General features: G+C 40.1%; 1 protein-coding gene across 4 annotated transcripts in view; it reads left to right on the top strand.

Annotated features, from left to right (window-relative positions):
* Positions 1-12919, top strand: part of myo9b (myosin IXb) — a 28116-nt gene extending 15197 nt beyond the window's left edge. For 2 of the 4 annotated variants that reach the window (XM_041948759.1, XM_041948758.1), the window contains exons 15-41: positions 466-558; positions 689-728; positions 943-1065; positions 1437-1517; positions 1624-1734; positions 2450-2572; positions 2786-2935; positions 3151-3290; positions 3852-4193; positions 4381-4462; positions 4700-4897; positions 5755-5861; positions 5993-6072; positions 6555-6739; positions 7441-7548; positions 7655-7825; positions 7908-7949; positions 8043-8154; positions 8255-8328; positions 8458-8650; positions 9161-9289; positions 9428-9533; positions 9749-9880; positions 10026-10149; positions 10456-10556; positions 10648-10772; positions 11357-12919. In XM_041948759.1, coding sequence (XP_041804693.1) covers positions 466-558; positions 689-728; positions 943-1065; positions 1437-1517; positions 1624-1734; positions 2450-2572; positions 2786-2935; positions 3151-3290; positions 3852-4193; positions 4381-4462; positions 4700-4897; positions 5755-5861; positions 5993-6072; positions 6555-6739; positions 7441-7548; positions 7655-7825; positions 7908-7949; positions 8043-8154; positions 8255-8328; positions 8458-8650; positions 9161-9289; positions 9428-9533; positions 9749-9880; positions 10026-10149; positions 10456-10556; positions 10648-10772; positions 11357-11640 — 3556 coding nt within the window. In that variant the 3' untranslated portion in view covers positions 11641-12919. Of the gene's footprint in view, positions 1-465; positions 559-688; positions 729-942; positions 1066-1436; positions 1518-1623; positions 1735-2449; positions 2573-2785; positions 2936-3150; positions 3291-3851; positions 4194-4380; positions 4463-4699; positions 4898-5754; positions 5862-5992; positions 6073-6554; positions 6740-7440; positions 7549-7654; positions 7826-7907; positions 7950-8042; positions 8155-8254; positions 8329-8457; positions 8651-9160; positions 9290-9427; positions 9534-9748; positions 9881-10025; positions 10150-10455; positions 10557-10647; positions 10785-11356 lie in introns of all 4 variants that reach the window. The other 2 variants (XM_041948761.1, XM_041948760.1) reach the window with 2 other exon arrangements.
* Positions 12920-14095: the final 1176 nt, after the last annotated feature.

Below are 14095 nucleotides of genomic sequence, written 5' to 3'. Positions count from 1 at the left end.
TTTTAGTTAAGATTTACTTATTCAGGAAATCTCACTGAGATCAAGATCTCATTTGAAAGAGAGACCTGAGAACAAATAAGCTAGACTTATGGATCATCATAAGAAGAACCAGTATTAAGGTGCATAGTACTGGAAACCAGTCTTTCCCAGTTCAGAGTTGGTATGAGGAACTTTTAAAGCTAGCTGATGTTGTGATCTAGATCTAGTTTTAGTTACACAGTGGTGGGAGTCTTTCCCAAGAAGAGACACCCTCAGCATGGTTTCAGTCCATCCGTAAAACAAACAAACAAAACATGAAACGTTTCCTCAACACAAGTAATATTCCCTTTGTCGTCCCAAGGGAACTTCGTATGTGACTTACCATGAATGAACACCTGTAGACATGCTTGTCAAAAGGCAAATACACCTTTAAAAACAAAACAAAACATACTCTTAGCTGATAAAGTACCTCTTTGACATCGACAGCAACAGCCTGACTCTGGATTTCTCCTTCGATCGCTCTGATGAACAGCCTCTTGATGTGTTTGAAGACATCTTTGCCAATTATGAAAAGCGAAAGTAAGTGAATCATATGGCCTTAGTTTAAACATAGTTTAAACTAACCTGACATGTTACGCTTCCCCTTCTCACATTATGCTTCCAGAGCTGTATGTTGAATGGAGCCTCATGTTGTCTGTATCTTCTGCAGGAAAAGTAGAAGCGGTCGACAGAAGCAGCTCATTCCAAAGGTAAAGCATCACTGCTGGGTGCAGCGTTGGTGAAGCTTTTTAAGTCAAAAGCAGAACTTAGACACAGATGTTGTGAAGTAAATGAGCATTAATTCTGTTTGTTCTGTCAGTTCATCTGTCTATCAGTCTGTCTACCTGTCCATTCATCCATGTGTCCATCCTTTTGTTTTGGGAGTCTGAAAGCTCACAGACTTTACCGTGTTTAATTAAACAGAACCTCATGGATTTGCACTCACTCCGACATATCGTTGGTCTCACTGCGCATGACCGGACCAGTAAATTCATCTTCCACCCTCATCGGAAGACAAAGCCCGCTACAGTTAGCGCTCAGTTTCAGGTTTGTCCTCTATGTAGCTCTGTCATATCAAGTCCAACTTGACGTACATGTATGCAGAGAAGAAAGGTGTCATTGTGTTATCTGAAAATGAAATATCCATTATTTGATTGAGCGATGCTCACTTTTATCAGCTTATTACATGGATAAATGTACGACTTTATGGGAGGCTGTTAGTTTCGAGTTACTTCTACATTTTAAATAAATTTCAAGCAGCATTTTCTGTCTGTTACTTCTTCTTTCTTGCAAATAATCGATATACAGTATAACATTCTGGAATGAAACACTTACAGATGTTACTTGAGTTTTAGCTGTAGTATCTCCTTTTTTGTTTGATGCATAATTGTGGGACACTGCACTTCTCTGTCTGACAGGCTTCACTCAGAAAACTGATGGAGATGATTCAAAAGGCCGAGCCGTTCTTTATTTTCTGTGTTCGCTCCAACACTGAAAAGGTAACGTCATCTGGGAATTTGTAACATCATCCTGGTAAACTTAGTCCTGCATGTTGGGCTGTATACCTCAGTTCACCATTTGGGCAAATGTTTTGTTTTTTCACAGAAAGAGCTGGACTTTGATGATGAACTTGTGCTGCAGCAAATCAAGTACACAGGCATACTGCAGATGGTTCACGTCCAGAAGTCTGGCTACAGTGCCAAATACACATTTAAGGTGGGCAATAAATGAAAAAAGAAAACACCCTCTGTTCAACAGTTGCATGAATGTATTGTATTACAAGTACTGGCACCAGGATGCAAAACTCTACACAGAGATTCAGCAAAGGGTTTGTTTGACAAACAGTTTTTCCAGTAGCCTTTTTTTACCCTTGCATCCAAGGTTAAAAAGAGAGGCGTCTGTGGCTCCGGTCTGAACCAGTTTCTAACAAGCATATCTGAAGAAATGTCGACATCCCAAGGTCTTCTAGTCAGCTAGACAGCCTGAACCTCTGCTCACATCAAAGGCCATAAAAATTGCAATGACCCTTTTGAATTATTCAACAGATGATTTAATGGTGCCCCTGTTTACATCTGGTATTGAAATGTGATCTGTATCTGGACATCTTATCCGAAGAAGGAAAAAGGCACATTAATGTAAGGTGTAAATGCATCATCATCAGAATGTGTTCAGATCTGCACAGCCACATTTTGAGGTAGTCTGGCTCGCATTGTGTTTAGATCTCAGGTAGGTGTAAATGCAACCTGGACAACATGCTGGCATCCACCCACAACATAACATTGTTATGGATGCTTGTTTTGTTGTACAAATTTAGAGATCGAGCAAGCAGGAAAGTTGAAAGACACTAATTACTGACACAATATTTTTTGTTCACTTCTGGACCTGACAACGAGTAGAAAGTTAATTTGCACATCTGATCTCTTGATGACAGGAATTTGTCGAGAAGTTCAGAGTTTTGCTTCCAAAAGGAGCTATGGGAACGCCAGAGCACATAACTGAATTGTTTGAGAGGTTGGAGCTGGATAAGACCACCTATCAAATAGGAAAAACCCAGGTAAATATTCTTTATCGTATCTGTGGGAGAACATCGTCGTTATTCAGAGATCTCTGTCACTTATGAAAAAGACATTGCAGATTTCATGATTTACATAGTCGTAAAAACCCATAAAAGTCACTTAAGCAGTAATGCATGTACTAAAATGTAACTCACATGACCCAGTACAAGTGTTCCCATTGGTCACATCATGCCTCTCTTTCATCTACTCAGGTGTTCCTCAAAGAGAAGGAGAGGCAACTGCTCCAAGACACTCTAAACAAAGAAGTGATGCATCACATCATCGTCCTGCAGCGCTGGTTCCGTGCCTGTCTGATGAGGTTGCACTTCCTCCAAAAGAGAGATGCCACTATGATTATACAGGTACCATTTATAATAGAGAACACTGTACTGTAAATCAATAAGTCAATAAAAACATCATCCAATCACAGGTTGCCAACAATGTTGCAGATAGCCACTCCCCTTGGCATACCTGCTTGGTGCCCCAGCAAAAATGAGAAATATTCCCAAAGTTTGAAGAACAAATAAAGAACACAACAGCAGCCTAAATTTGACAGAGGATTTCTGATGTTTTTCAGAGGAGCTGGCGTGAGTTTTATGAGAAACAGAACCGAGCTGCTACAGTGATCCAGGCTGCATGGAGGATTTCCCTGAAGAGGTCAGAGCATGAGAAGGAGGATGGTGAGAAGACGTCCAAACCCCGGCCTGGACGGGACAGGTATACCTGCCACTCAAATGTTGCACCTTACACTGATTGCATAGATTTCAAGTCAGTTTTTAGATTCATATATTGTATTCCACACTCTAAATAGTACATTGCGAATTAGGCGTGTCTGTCTGGCAGTGTTCACGGACATGATGTTATGAGCCAAAAAATGTTAACCCGTCATGTCAACATTTTTTATAAGGATTCCATTAATTTTTTGTATTGGTACTAAAAGAATTGTGACCAGGAAATGTACAAATCAGGACATTTAGCTTTGGAAAAATATACTTACCAGTGCTCTCTGGTGGCCAGATATGATAAGACATAAACATTTCTTGTTACTTACAGGCCAACAGACTGTGCGAATTGATACCAATATATCTGTGACAAGCTGTAATGGGTTAGTGTCTGCCCAGCTTTTATCCAGTAGTTTTAACTTGACAATGAGGTCATTGTAGTTCAGTTTACTGCATGTTTATTACAGGTCATTTTCTAATCAAGCAGATAATCCATCAGCATTAATATTATGGATACAGTTGCTGCCAGTCTGATTTAGTGGTTCTTACATCACAGCTTGAAGAAAAAAGAGCTAAAGAGGCAGCACAAAGTGGAGCTCAGCCCCAGCAGGGCCCAGCAGCCTGACCCAGTCAACGGCCAGTCTGCACTGAGGGCCAGGAGCAGGGAGAAGCGAGAGAGCAGAGGATCCCCTCCCCCTCTCAACCGACCCTTCTCCGTCCCACTGGACCCTAAAGTTGGCAGTGACGATCGCTCCACCAGCCCCTCAAAGAGCCCGCTTCAGCGCTACAAAGATATGGGGGGCATCAAGGAGAAGGCCGAGAGGTGGAGGGAAAGGCAGAGTGATGATTCAAGTCCAGAAATACGGCGACGTCTAGACAATAGGACAGATGATTTTAAGTAAGCATCCTAAACTCATAAACATGTCATAATCTTCCTTCGTGTGTCAACAATCTGAACATGTGGGTCTGTTTTTCTAGATGTTAGGTGTTTTCGTATATATTTCTCAAAATATATATCTTGATACTGGTATTTTAGTCCCACAATAGACCACACAGCTGTGCTCTTATTTCCTTCTGCAACACAGGCTCAAAGGCAAGTCCATGTCTGTTGATGAACTGTCCAAGATCAGCTCATCGGGCTCTGATAGTTCACCCTCTACCAACGAGGTAAGCTTTGTTGATGTTTTATTGCATAATCCAAAACACTGTGATTTAATCCATTCTTCTTTTTCTTCTCATGTAGTTGTTGTTAGTGTCATGCACAACAATAAATCAGCTTTTCAAAATGCTGTGTTTGCTGTATGTATGTTGACAATCTGACAAACCCGTGAATGGAGGCTCCTTACACATGAATCAAAGAAGGCCTCCCAGCCTGTGCCTCATCACCTTTCCTGGCCCAATTAGGTCAGGGTACGTTACCGCAAGCAGCCCAAACGCAAGCGGCGCTTAGCCTACGCCCGCAGCGGTTTGATGATTAACTTTGGGGGCTCCAAGGAGAGCGAGTACTGGAGCTTTCCGCTGCCTCCAATCAGCCCCCACATGCCCAACCTGAAGAGCTCGGCCAGTAGCGTGGATGTCCGGGCCCTAAAATCCTCGGTCAAGGTAGAGAAGAGATGCTTTGACCGACCACGGCTCTCCTCTGCATGCAGGCCTTGCATGTGTATACCCCAAATTTATTGAAGGTTGCATTGCTCTGGGGCTTCCTATTTCTGCCCTTCAGCCCAGGACTACAAGGAATGAGCTCTTGCTTCCGAAAAGCAAACATCTTTTTTTGTCTCTTTGCCCAAATGAGCCGTAGGTCAGCAGGTACAGTTCAGACTCATTACAGACTATTGTTTTTATGTTAGTGTTTTTGGAAACTTTAGAATTAAGACAGGGATTGCGACTTGATTTATCTTATTGCTTCATTACCATTCATTTTGTTGATGTTGTATAGATAGTAAAAAAAAAAATAAAAAAAAAAATTTGATGCTCCAAATGCATTATGAACCTGATTCAGGTAATTAATAATCAAAATCAAAGTGAAAACATTCAAACAATCAGTGCACAGAGCCAATCACATCAAATAATGAGTGTAACATGGGAATAAGAGTTGAATTTTGCGAATTTGTGATTTAAATCTCACTTGTGTCTGTAAATAGTAAATGTTCATAACACACTGACACAGTGTTATTAGTATATGAACTAACTTTGCTTATACTAACAAAAGCATACAAAGTTAAGAGCTCGGTTGATTGGCAGGAGACAGTGAAGCCTTGCATGATGAACAAATATGGTGAAGGACTACCACTGCCGTGCTAATATTTTGCTCATGCAGTCTGGTTTGGTGGCGGGGGAGCTGTGGTGCAGCCGCTGCAGGGGGGCATGGTGGGGAAGGGGGACCAACTGTTTGCCGAGTCATTTGTTTGCAATTTTTATACTTTGACGTAAAGCATGTTTGTGTTTTTGTACTATTGCAGATACCATCAGAACTTGATGGGTCGAGGTTCAGCCTTCCGGCAAGGAGCACCAATGAGGACTCAGGACAACAGGGATCTAACCAATCACAGCTCACTACCCCTGAAAAGTAAAACCCTTCACACAACACAAAGAAGTTCTTAAGGTTTTGAGTTTTCAGAACCAAACTTTATGTTTTTAACAACACTTTGTGTTTGATATGTTGCTGCATGCTATTGATACAGACTGTCTTTTCTACAGGATGTGGTTTCTCAGTAAATTCCTGAAAAGGCGTGCGCTTAAAAATTCCCCGAACAATGACTCTCCATCAGATAAAGCAGGTGACGAAAAAGTTTTCAAAGACTTATTCCCCGAAGCAGCAACATTAATGTATTTATTTGTACAATGTGGACATTTTAAATATGCACATACAGTTAATTTATGTACAATAGTATAAACAATGAATGTGAATATGTGAGTTACTTGAGGGCAAGGTCTAAAGGAAAGAGGAAAGAATGACAGTGTCACAGCTTTTTGTATGTAAATGTAATTCTTATGATGGTCACAGTTTACCATCATACATCATTGATTAACATATTTCTCTACTTACTGCCATCTGTAGGTTCTTAACAGAGGAGCAATAGGTGTAAAACATCTTCATATCATAGCATAGTCTTTGGAGGTTTGAAGAGGCTCCACTGACTAAAGCAATATATTCAGATTTTTATTGAAAGCACCCTAGACATCAGCAGCAGATATAGTGTTCAGGTTTTTAATTGTCATTTCAGACCAATAATGCCATATCTCCCTTGTCTGTCTGCAGTCACCTTGCCCACCTACGCTCCACATCCCTACCACATGCCAAACCAGGACAGTGGGAGGGTCAGTAGAAACCCCACCATTCGAATCAGCCGGGCGACGCGGGTGATGCAGTGGAATGTGTCTCTGGACCGTGAGATCACCGACCCCAAAGAGCTGCGGAACCTGGACGAATTCCTTGGCAATCAGGTGAGATCCTCATCTTAGTAGGGGAATTTGAAACACAGGATTGTAGTGCAGGTTGTATTCATAGCACTTTGAAAATCTTTACACACATACGGCTCTCACTTGTACTTTCGTTACATACTGTAGCCAAGTTATTTTACACAATCTCAAAACCATATTGGTAATTAAACTTTTTAACTTTGTACATACATTTTTCAGAACGGCATTTTGAAAAATAATTCCACTGAAACATGTCGTGAGTGAAGTTTTGATAATTTATTGTATTATTTAGCCATTTACAAGTCCTTTTATACAGTTTTATCTACCCATATATATACATTTTATATTTGTATTTTATAATACGTTATTCATGTGTTAAATTTTACCTTGTCCAGTTTTGTAGAGTATCATAGAGTTGTGTTTTTTCCTACATAGAAACTGTTTCATAAGTATTGTCCCATCTCCATGTTGATTTCTATCATTCTGGAAACCATCTCAAGCAAGTTGTACAGGATGGACAATGAATATTGAATATTTCTTTTAATTAATCCTGTATTCCTTTGGCTTAGTAGCTGAAAAATTAAGGCACATTCCAAATAGCTGTCCCCGTTCTGTTTCCAGCTGGGGACATTTGTTGCATGTCATACCGCTCTCTCCCCCATCCAATGATAAAATAAAAAATCCTGTTTTGTACATGTTCATTATTTCCTCATCTTTATCCTCAGGTGAATGAGCTGCGGACTAGAATCAAAGAGCTGTCACCAACAGAGAACATCTTCCTCACAGCCACCATGCAGTTCAGAGAGACCATTAAAGGCATGTACTCTGTCAAGGTCAGTTCAGCAGCCTCCTCTGTACAATATGATTAATCTAGTAGGAAGAAAGTAGACAGAAAGTGGTCACTAATGGTATCTTTCATGCACGTTTTGTGACCAACAGAAGCCGCAGATCGGCTACAAATATCTGATGAAGGGCTACCACAACAAAGTGAGCACGCTGGCAGGGTCCAAGAATAAGACGGAAGTCTCGCTGGTGGTCAACTTGTTTCAGTCTGTGCTGGACGGCTTTATCAGGGGCGAGATAAAGCGAGTGGAGTCCGAGCCAGCCAAGGTAAGTTTGAGAATTTTGTTTCAATCATCAGTCTCTAAACTCACATCACTCACTCATCTTTCTTTCTTCTGGCTTCTCTCAGGCAACCAAGACAACAAAGAAGAGGAGGAAAAAGGACAAATGTGTAAGTTTAATATCTTTCCTGAATCGTAAAGTTTTTCCATTGCATATCGACGTAGATCATCCCAATGCATTGTTTGTACACCTATCTCCACAGCCTAATAGTCCTCTGGATCACCTGTTCAGCACGTACCAGGTGAACATTATGCAGTCATGTGACTTGTGTGGCTCCTACATCTGGGGAATGGAAAAAGCCTACATGTGTAGTGGTGAGTTCAAAAGGTGCAAGACCACAGAATGTAACATATATGTAGCATTTTAAAACAAATAAAAGATGGCCAGAAATATATTGAACTATTCTCATTTTAGCTTGCAAGTTAATATGTCACAAGAAATGCCTCAGCAAAATCATCACAGACTGCTCGACACGGTGTGCCAAGCAGGTAGGAAGCGACATCTTAAATACTCCCACAGATACTACAGTATGATTGAGTATATCTAAAGACATACATGTCAATTTCTCAAGACTCCCCGTCTGTTAATCTCACATGATTTATCTTTGCTTGTGATAGGATGACAGTTTACCAGGTTCCCTTCACTTTGGGGTGCATGTGTGTATCCTCACAAGTAAAGCCAACCCTGTGCCCAAAGTGGTGGAGTTGTTGCTCATGCACGTGGAGATGAACGGCCTCTACACGGAGGGTATTTACCGCAAGTCGGGCTCGGCCTGTCGAGCGAGGGAGCTCCACCAGATCCTGGAAACTGGTAAGAAAATCTTTGCGCGCCTGCTTAAACTTGAAATGCACAAAAGTTCATCTTCGGAACCCAACAGATCCAGTCAGCTACGGTCTCCGTGACAGGTTAGACTTCCACATGACATGATGTTCCTTGTATTATTAAGTGGCGTCAGTGGTGTGGAGCAAGGACAGCCATAGTCAACTCAATTTTCTCCAACTTCAAAAGTTCAAGGGAACTTTTTTTTATTACATAACAGTGAGGCACTTGAAATTATGATGTTATTTTTTCTCTTTTTTGTTTTTCTTAGTCTGATCTCCTTTGTTCATTCTACTAGGAAAATAACTTAAACTAATAACTAAACTTAGAACATGTAAACTTATGTTATTTTAAAACAATTTTAATAAACTGTTTTATACTTCTATCATGATGAGAACATTCTATTATCACATCCTTTGTCACCCGACTGCGTAAACCGAAAGACATTTTCAATTGCTAATAGAATAATTTTCAGCACTGCGTTCTGTGTTGTGGCATCAGATCCTGAGGCACCATCTTTGGACAACTACCCCATCCACACCATCACAGGTCTGGTAAAACGTTGGCTGAGAGAGCTGCCGGACCCCCTCATGACCTTTTCCCTCTACAGCGACTTTCTGCATGCCGTGGGTGAGTAAATATTGATGGTATTTTTATTTTTAAGTTTAAACCCGAATGGTCTGATTAGCATTGATAAAATCCCAGGTTAGGATGCTTACTCTGACATGTTGTGAAAGTTTATTGATCTCCATGTTTGTTTGCCGCCAGAGCTACCAGAGAAAGCTGAGAGAATACGGGCTGTTTACCAAAAGATTGATGAGCTTCCTCCTGCTAATTACAACACGTTAGAGCGGCTCATCTTTCACCTCGTCCGGTAGGAAGAGCTCTATTACTTCCTACTCCTGCTTCTACTCTTCAGCTCATGTAATGCTCATGTCGTGTGTGCTGCCCAAACAAAGTGGTTTTCACTCTATTCTAAAATGCAGGTTGCAGAAAGAATGCTCCGCCCCTCACGATGATTACTTCACCCTGCTGTTTCTTTTTGTGTGATAAAAGCCCTGTTAGATCTTGATCTGTGTGTCTTTTTAGGGTTGCAAAGGAGGAAGAGCACAATAAGATGTCACCAAGCTCTCTTGCTATTGTGTTTGCTCCCTGCATCCTGCGTTCACCTCATGTTGAAGACCCCTTCCTTGCTATGAAGGATGTGTCCAAGACTACAATGTGAGTCATACTGCACACTCCCATAACGCTGTCTTCAAGAAGTTTTTTTAATTTATGTATTAGTTCTTGTGAGATACATTTTATTTGTTTTTAGATGTGAAAGTCCTTTTGTGGGTGGATTCATCTTTGACCGTGTTGTCTGCAGGTGTGTGGAGATCCTGATCTCTGAGCAGCTCAGGCGCTACATTGAGAAGATGCAGAATATCCAGGAGTTGGAGTACGCAGAGGCCCTGGCTGTCAATCAGCTCAAACTGAGGAGACAAAACACGGTATTAAATTCACTGTCAAGCGCTTTCTTGATTATCTATGTCTGCCAGCAGTTATAGTTTAACTCCATATAAGTCTGAGGAAAGAAACATTCAAGAAATTAACATCCTAACATTTACACTGATATTTAAAAAACTCAAAACCTCCAGCTTTATGGAACTAAATGACTTGAGCTAAACTTCTGGAACATTCTGCAGAGTGGATTGCTTAATTAAAGAGTTGCTCATTCTTAAAATAAAATTCAAATGATTTTGAGCCACTGTCTTCATTTATCAGCTGACAGCCAACCACTACTCTGATCTCTACAGATTATTGAAAAGCCCTCAGAGCTGGACGTTCAAGAGCAAACTCATACAGATGAAACAGAGAGGACCCTCATCGATAGGATCAAGTCCATCAAGCAAGAAAAGTGAGCTGAGATTTTTTTTTTTTTTTTTTTCATGTGAACTAAATGCACTGTTTAAATGAGTTTGAATGATATTATGTTATGTTATTTTCAGGGTGGACTTGGCCTGCAGGTTACCTGAACTGGAGCAGGAGAACTCTGACAATGACAACCTGGACTCATCGTCATCGATGAGCTCAGAGAGCCTAGAGGACCGCCTGGGGAGCCTGGACTCGGAAGGTCAGTAGGGAGGTAAGGTACCTTCACCTTCCTCTTCCTCAGTGGGTCGTGTAATGTGTCGTCTGACAGGTTTTCTCAGGCAGGGCTAAAGTCAGTCTGAATGTGACCAAAGGCGGAACAAAAACCCTTCTGTGCCACGGAACTCTTTTGTGTCTTCTGTGTGTCCTCAAAGACACTCGTGGTGTTGCTCTTGGATGTTCACATGACAATTGGTGGAATTGGTTATGTGAAGAATTAGAAATAGAGCTTGAGAGAAAAGTTCAAACCTTGGCTCACTATTACACCACTCCACAGTGTGGCCAGAAAGGAGGCGTCTATACTGACGCCCTGAGATAGTAGTCACAACAGAGCAGGTGATCTGATTACATATTAGGCACTGACACTATCCAACTCTATATCCTCTTTAGCCCTATAGACTGTGTGCCCTCATTAGAATAAGTGGTTCTATTTGTACTAAGTGTCTTTTGTTAATTGTTTCCATAAATAAGATACAGTATCAGGCTAACACAAGAAATCGGGGTTGATGGTGTGTGCACTACAAGCTCATCGCAAAAATTTTACTTGTCTGATGTTTCTATTTCCAGCAAAGGTGACCATGCGATTGAAAACCCAGAAACCAATCTGCCCTCTGAAACCTCCTGACCTGGCGCAGAGAGTCAGGAGTCTGATGGCTCAGACATATGATGAACAGGTACAGTTCATCCCAGGACAAAAAGCAGCTGTTACCCAATCCATGTGCTTCCTGCCCAGCCAAGACAACGCCTCCCCAACCGACAAGCCCCAGATCACCAGCAAGACTTTGAATGGGAGCTTTGACAACCTGAACATTCCTTACATCGATGAGGATGAAGATCTAACCGAAGCATAACGCCACAAGTTGTAATAATTGGAATATTCTCAAGTTTATGTTGATAGAAGGCTTGTGTTATTTCAAAAATGAACAGTGCACTTTGTTTTATAGACATTCCCATTTGTCAGTGCTGCTATGGAAACAAAGTGCTTTGAGAATTTATATGTATTTTAATGAGAGATCGTTCGGACAGTCCCTTCGGGGCTTTTATAACCGATCTGGACAAAGACCCAAGAGCAAGGACTACTGAGCCTCTTTATACCAGACACTGTTTGTGATTTTAAATATGTTTCAGAATTGTACAGTACATATTTTTAAAAGGTAGGTATTTGGACCAGTTCTGTAAAGCTGTGTGACCAGCTTTGTTGTGATGAGGAGCAATTGAGGATACAAGATAATTTACAACAATCAACAAGTGTCTAATGGACATTATTGTGAGCTCGACCACTGTGGTACTAATGGCAGTTTATATTGTTTTGTGGATGTCTTATGCAGTAAGTGTACAAGAAAAGTCCATAGGAGAATCTGATTCTCTATTGTATAGATTGATGTTGCATTTTGGGCTCTCATTGAGCGCATTGTTGTGTGTCTGAAACGACTTAGCTGTGTTTTTCTGCTTTTCATTTTCCTCTAGTATATAACTGCTGTGACTGACCACTCAGGTATACCTGTAAAGGGAATGGTCAGATTGCTGCTGTTTAGAACGACTGAAAATACTTCCCTCTGTCACTTTCCTTGGTATTGCAAGGCTGTGCCATTTCATCAAGTAAAGGTTTTGTCTGTGCATATAAGTTTTTAAAAATATGCATGCCTGTACATTCAATAAGAGGTAGGAATAATGCATATTTGGGTGAACATCTTCCAAGTCTTAATTTTGTCACCACCTGAAATAAACTCACCGGTTTCAAATGTTTCCTGCTGTAATACAGATGACTACACTTGTAAAATGACTAAAGCCAATAATGCAGCTCTGACAGCAACAAGTGTCAGTATATGGCATGTTATTGTGAACAATTTGGTCAAAAAATACTGAGAGGAGAAATCTTATGAAAAACTGAACAATTGTTTGAATAGATGGGTCCATCAGTTATTTTGCAAAACATACAAAGCATCTGATTTTCTGTTAGGATTTTGAAATACTTTAATACATTTGTTTCATGATTTGCTACTACATTTTGCTACTATGCAATTTTATTTTGGGAAATTCTATACTGTAATATGCGAGGAAGCTAAAATGTACTCCATGTTGTAAAGAGAAAAAGATGTGATCATAAATGAAAATGCCTATAGCAAACCATATTCAGATTGATTTTCTATTTAATGTAACTGACATGTTATTGTAGTGTAACTGCAATTATGTGTAAATATATTTCAAAAAAATGTAGTGACTTGTCAGTGTTAACTTTGAGTCATGAATCCTTATTGAATATGAACTACAAACTGGTCAGAAACCCTTCCTGCTCTTATTCTCTCTAGATCAGACATTTTTAAATTAGCCTTTCATTCTTTGTGATTCAACATTTCCAGTTTGAGCTGTACTACAGCATGTATTTCAGGCATCCAGTTCTTTTTAGTGACTTACTATAAATGCATGCAGCTGCACACGCCCTGTGGCAGATTTCCAACCCAAAAGGTTTCACTTTGAATAATTTCCCTCCACATTCTTTTCCCAGGAATCTGAACTCAGTGAGCACCACTGCTATCTATTCTGAAATGTATTTTATGGATTCAGTTTTCTCTAGTTTGTGATTATCCTCTTAAATTATGGATAGTGTGCCAGAATGCACTACCATGCTCTTCTACATGAATGAATGGCAGGTTGAAATATTTTCAGTTAATTCGATTATCTATGGTCAAAGCCTAATTTGTATAAATGGAAAGAGATCCTACCTAATTTAACATTTTGAGATATTATGAATCTGTTGTAATAGTAACAACATTAACAAAACAGATATTTTTCAATGTTATTGTGTCCCTGCTTTGTATTTAATTGTAGCATTTAAAATCTGTCTGTTGTGCTTTTTGTCAGTACCGTTTGGAAAGATACTATGATATAATAACAAAACAAGGAATACAGGTATAAAAACATCTACATAAATAATGGTGTAGTTCCACAGTGGACACTTTCAGGGATCAGGTTCAGGTACCAGAAAAGGACATTTATCTATTCTTTGTCAGAGCTATTAGACTTTTTAGACACATTTGAAAATGTAATTTAGATCAATGAAACTTGCTTTGTTTGTCTTTGCTGGATTGATTCGGAGGATTAACAAGGTTTAAAGAGACTGAGTTGTGAATTTAAAACATCTTTTAACATGGTAACATTTTTTATTAACTATACGTGTATACTGTCACTGAATCGTTTTATTGAGTTCTGGGAAGTAACGCTGAACATCCTGTATGCTTTCTTCGTCAAAAACAGCAATTCGCCATATAAGGGATTTCCTCTTTGTACACCGAACCCGCGGTGTGA

The sequence above is a fragment of the Chelmon rostratus genome, chromosome 12, assembly GCF_017976325.1.
Source record: "Chelmon rostratus isolate fCheRos1 chromosome 12, fCheRos1.pri, whole genome shotgun sequence".
In the NCBI taxonomy this organism is placed as follows: domain Eukaryota; kingdom Metazoa; phylum Chordata; class Actinopteri; order Chaetodontiformes; family Chaetodontidae; genus Chelmon; species Chelmon rostratus.
Note: the sequence above shows the minus strand (reverse complement) of the source record. Positions and strands in the feature narration are given on the sequence as shown.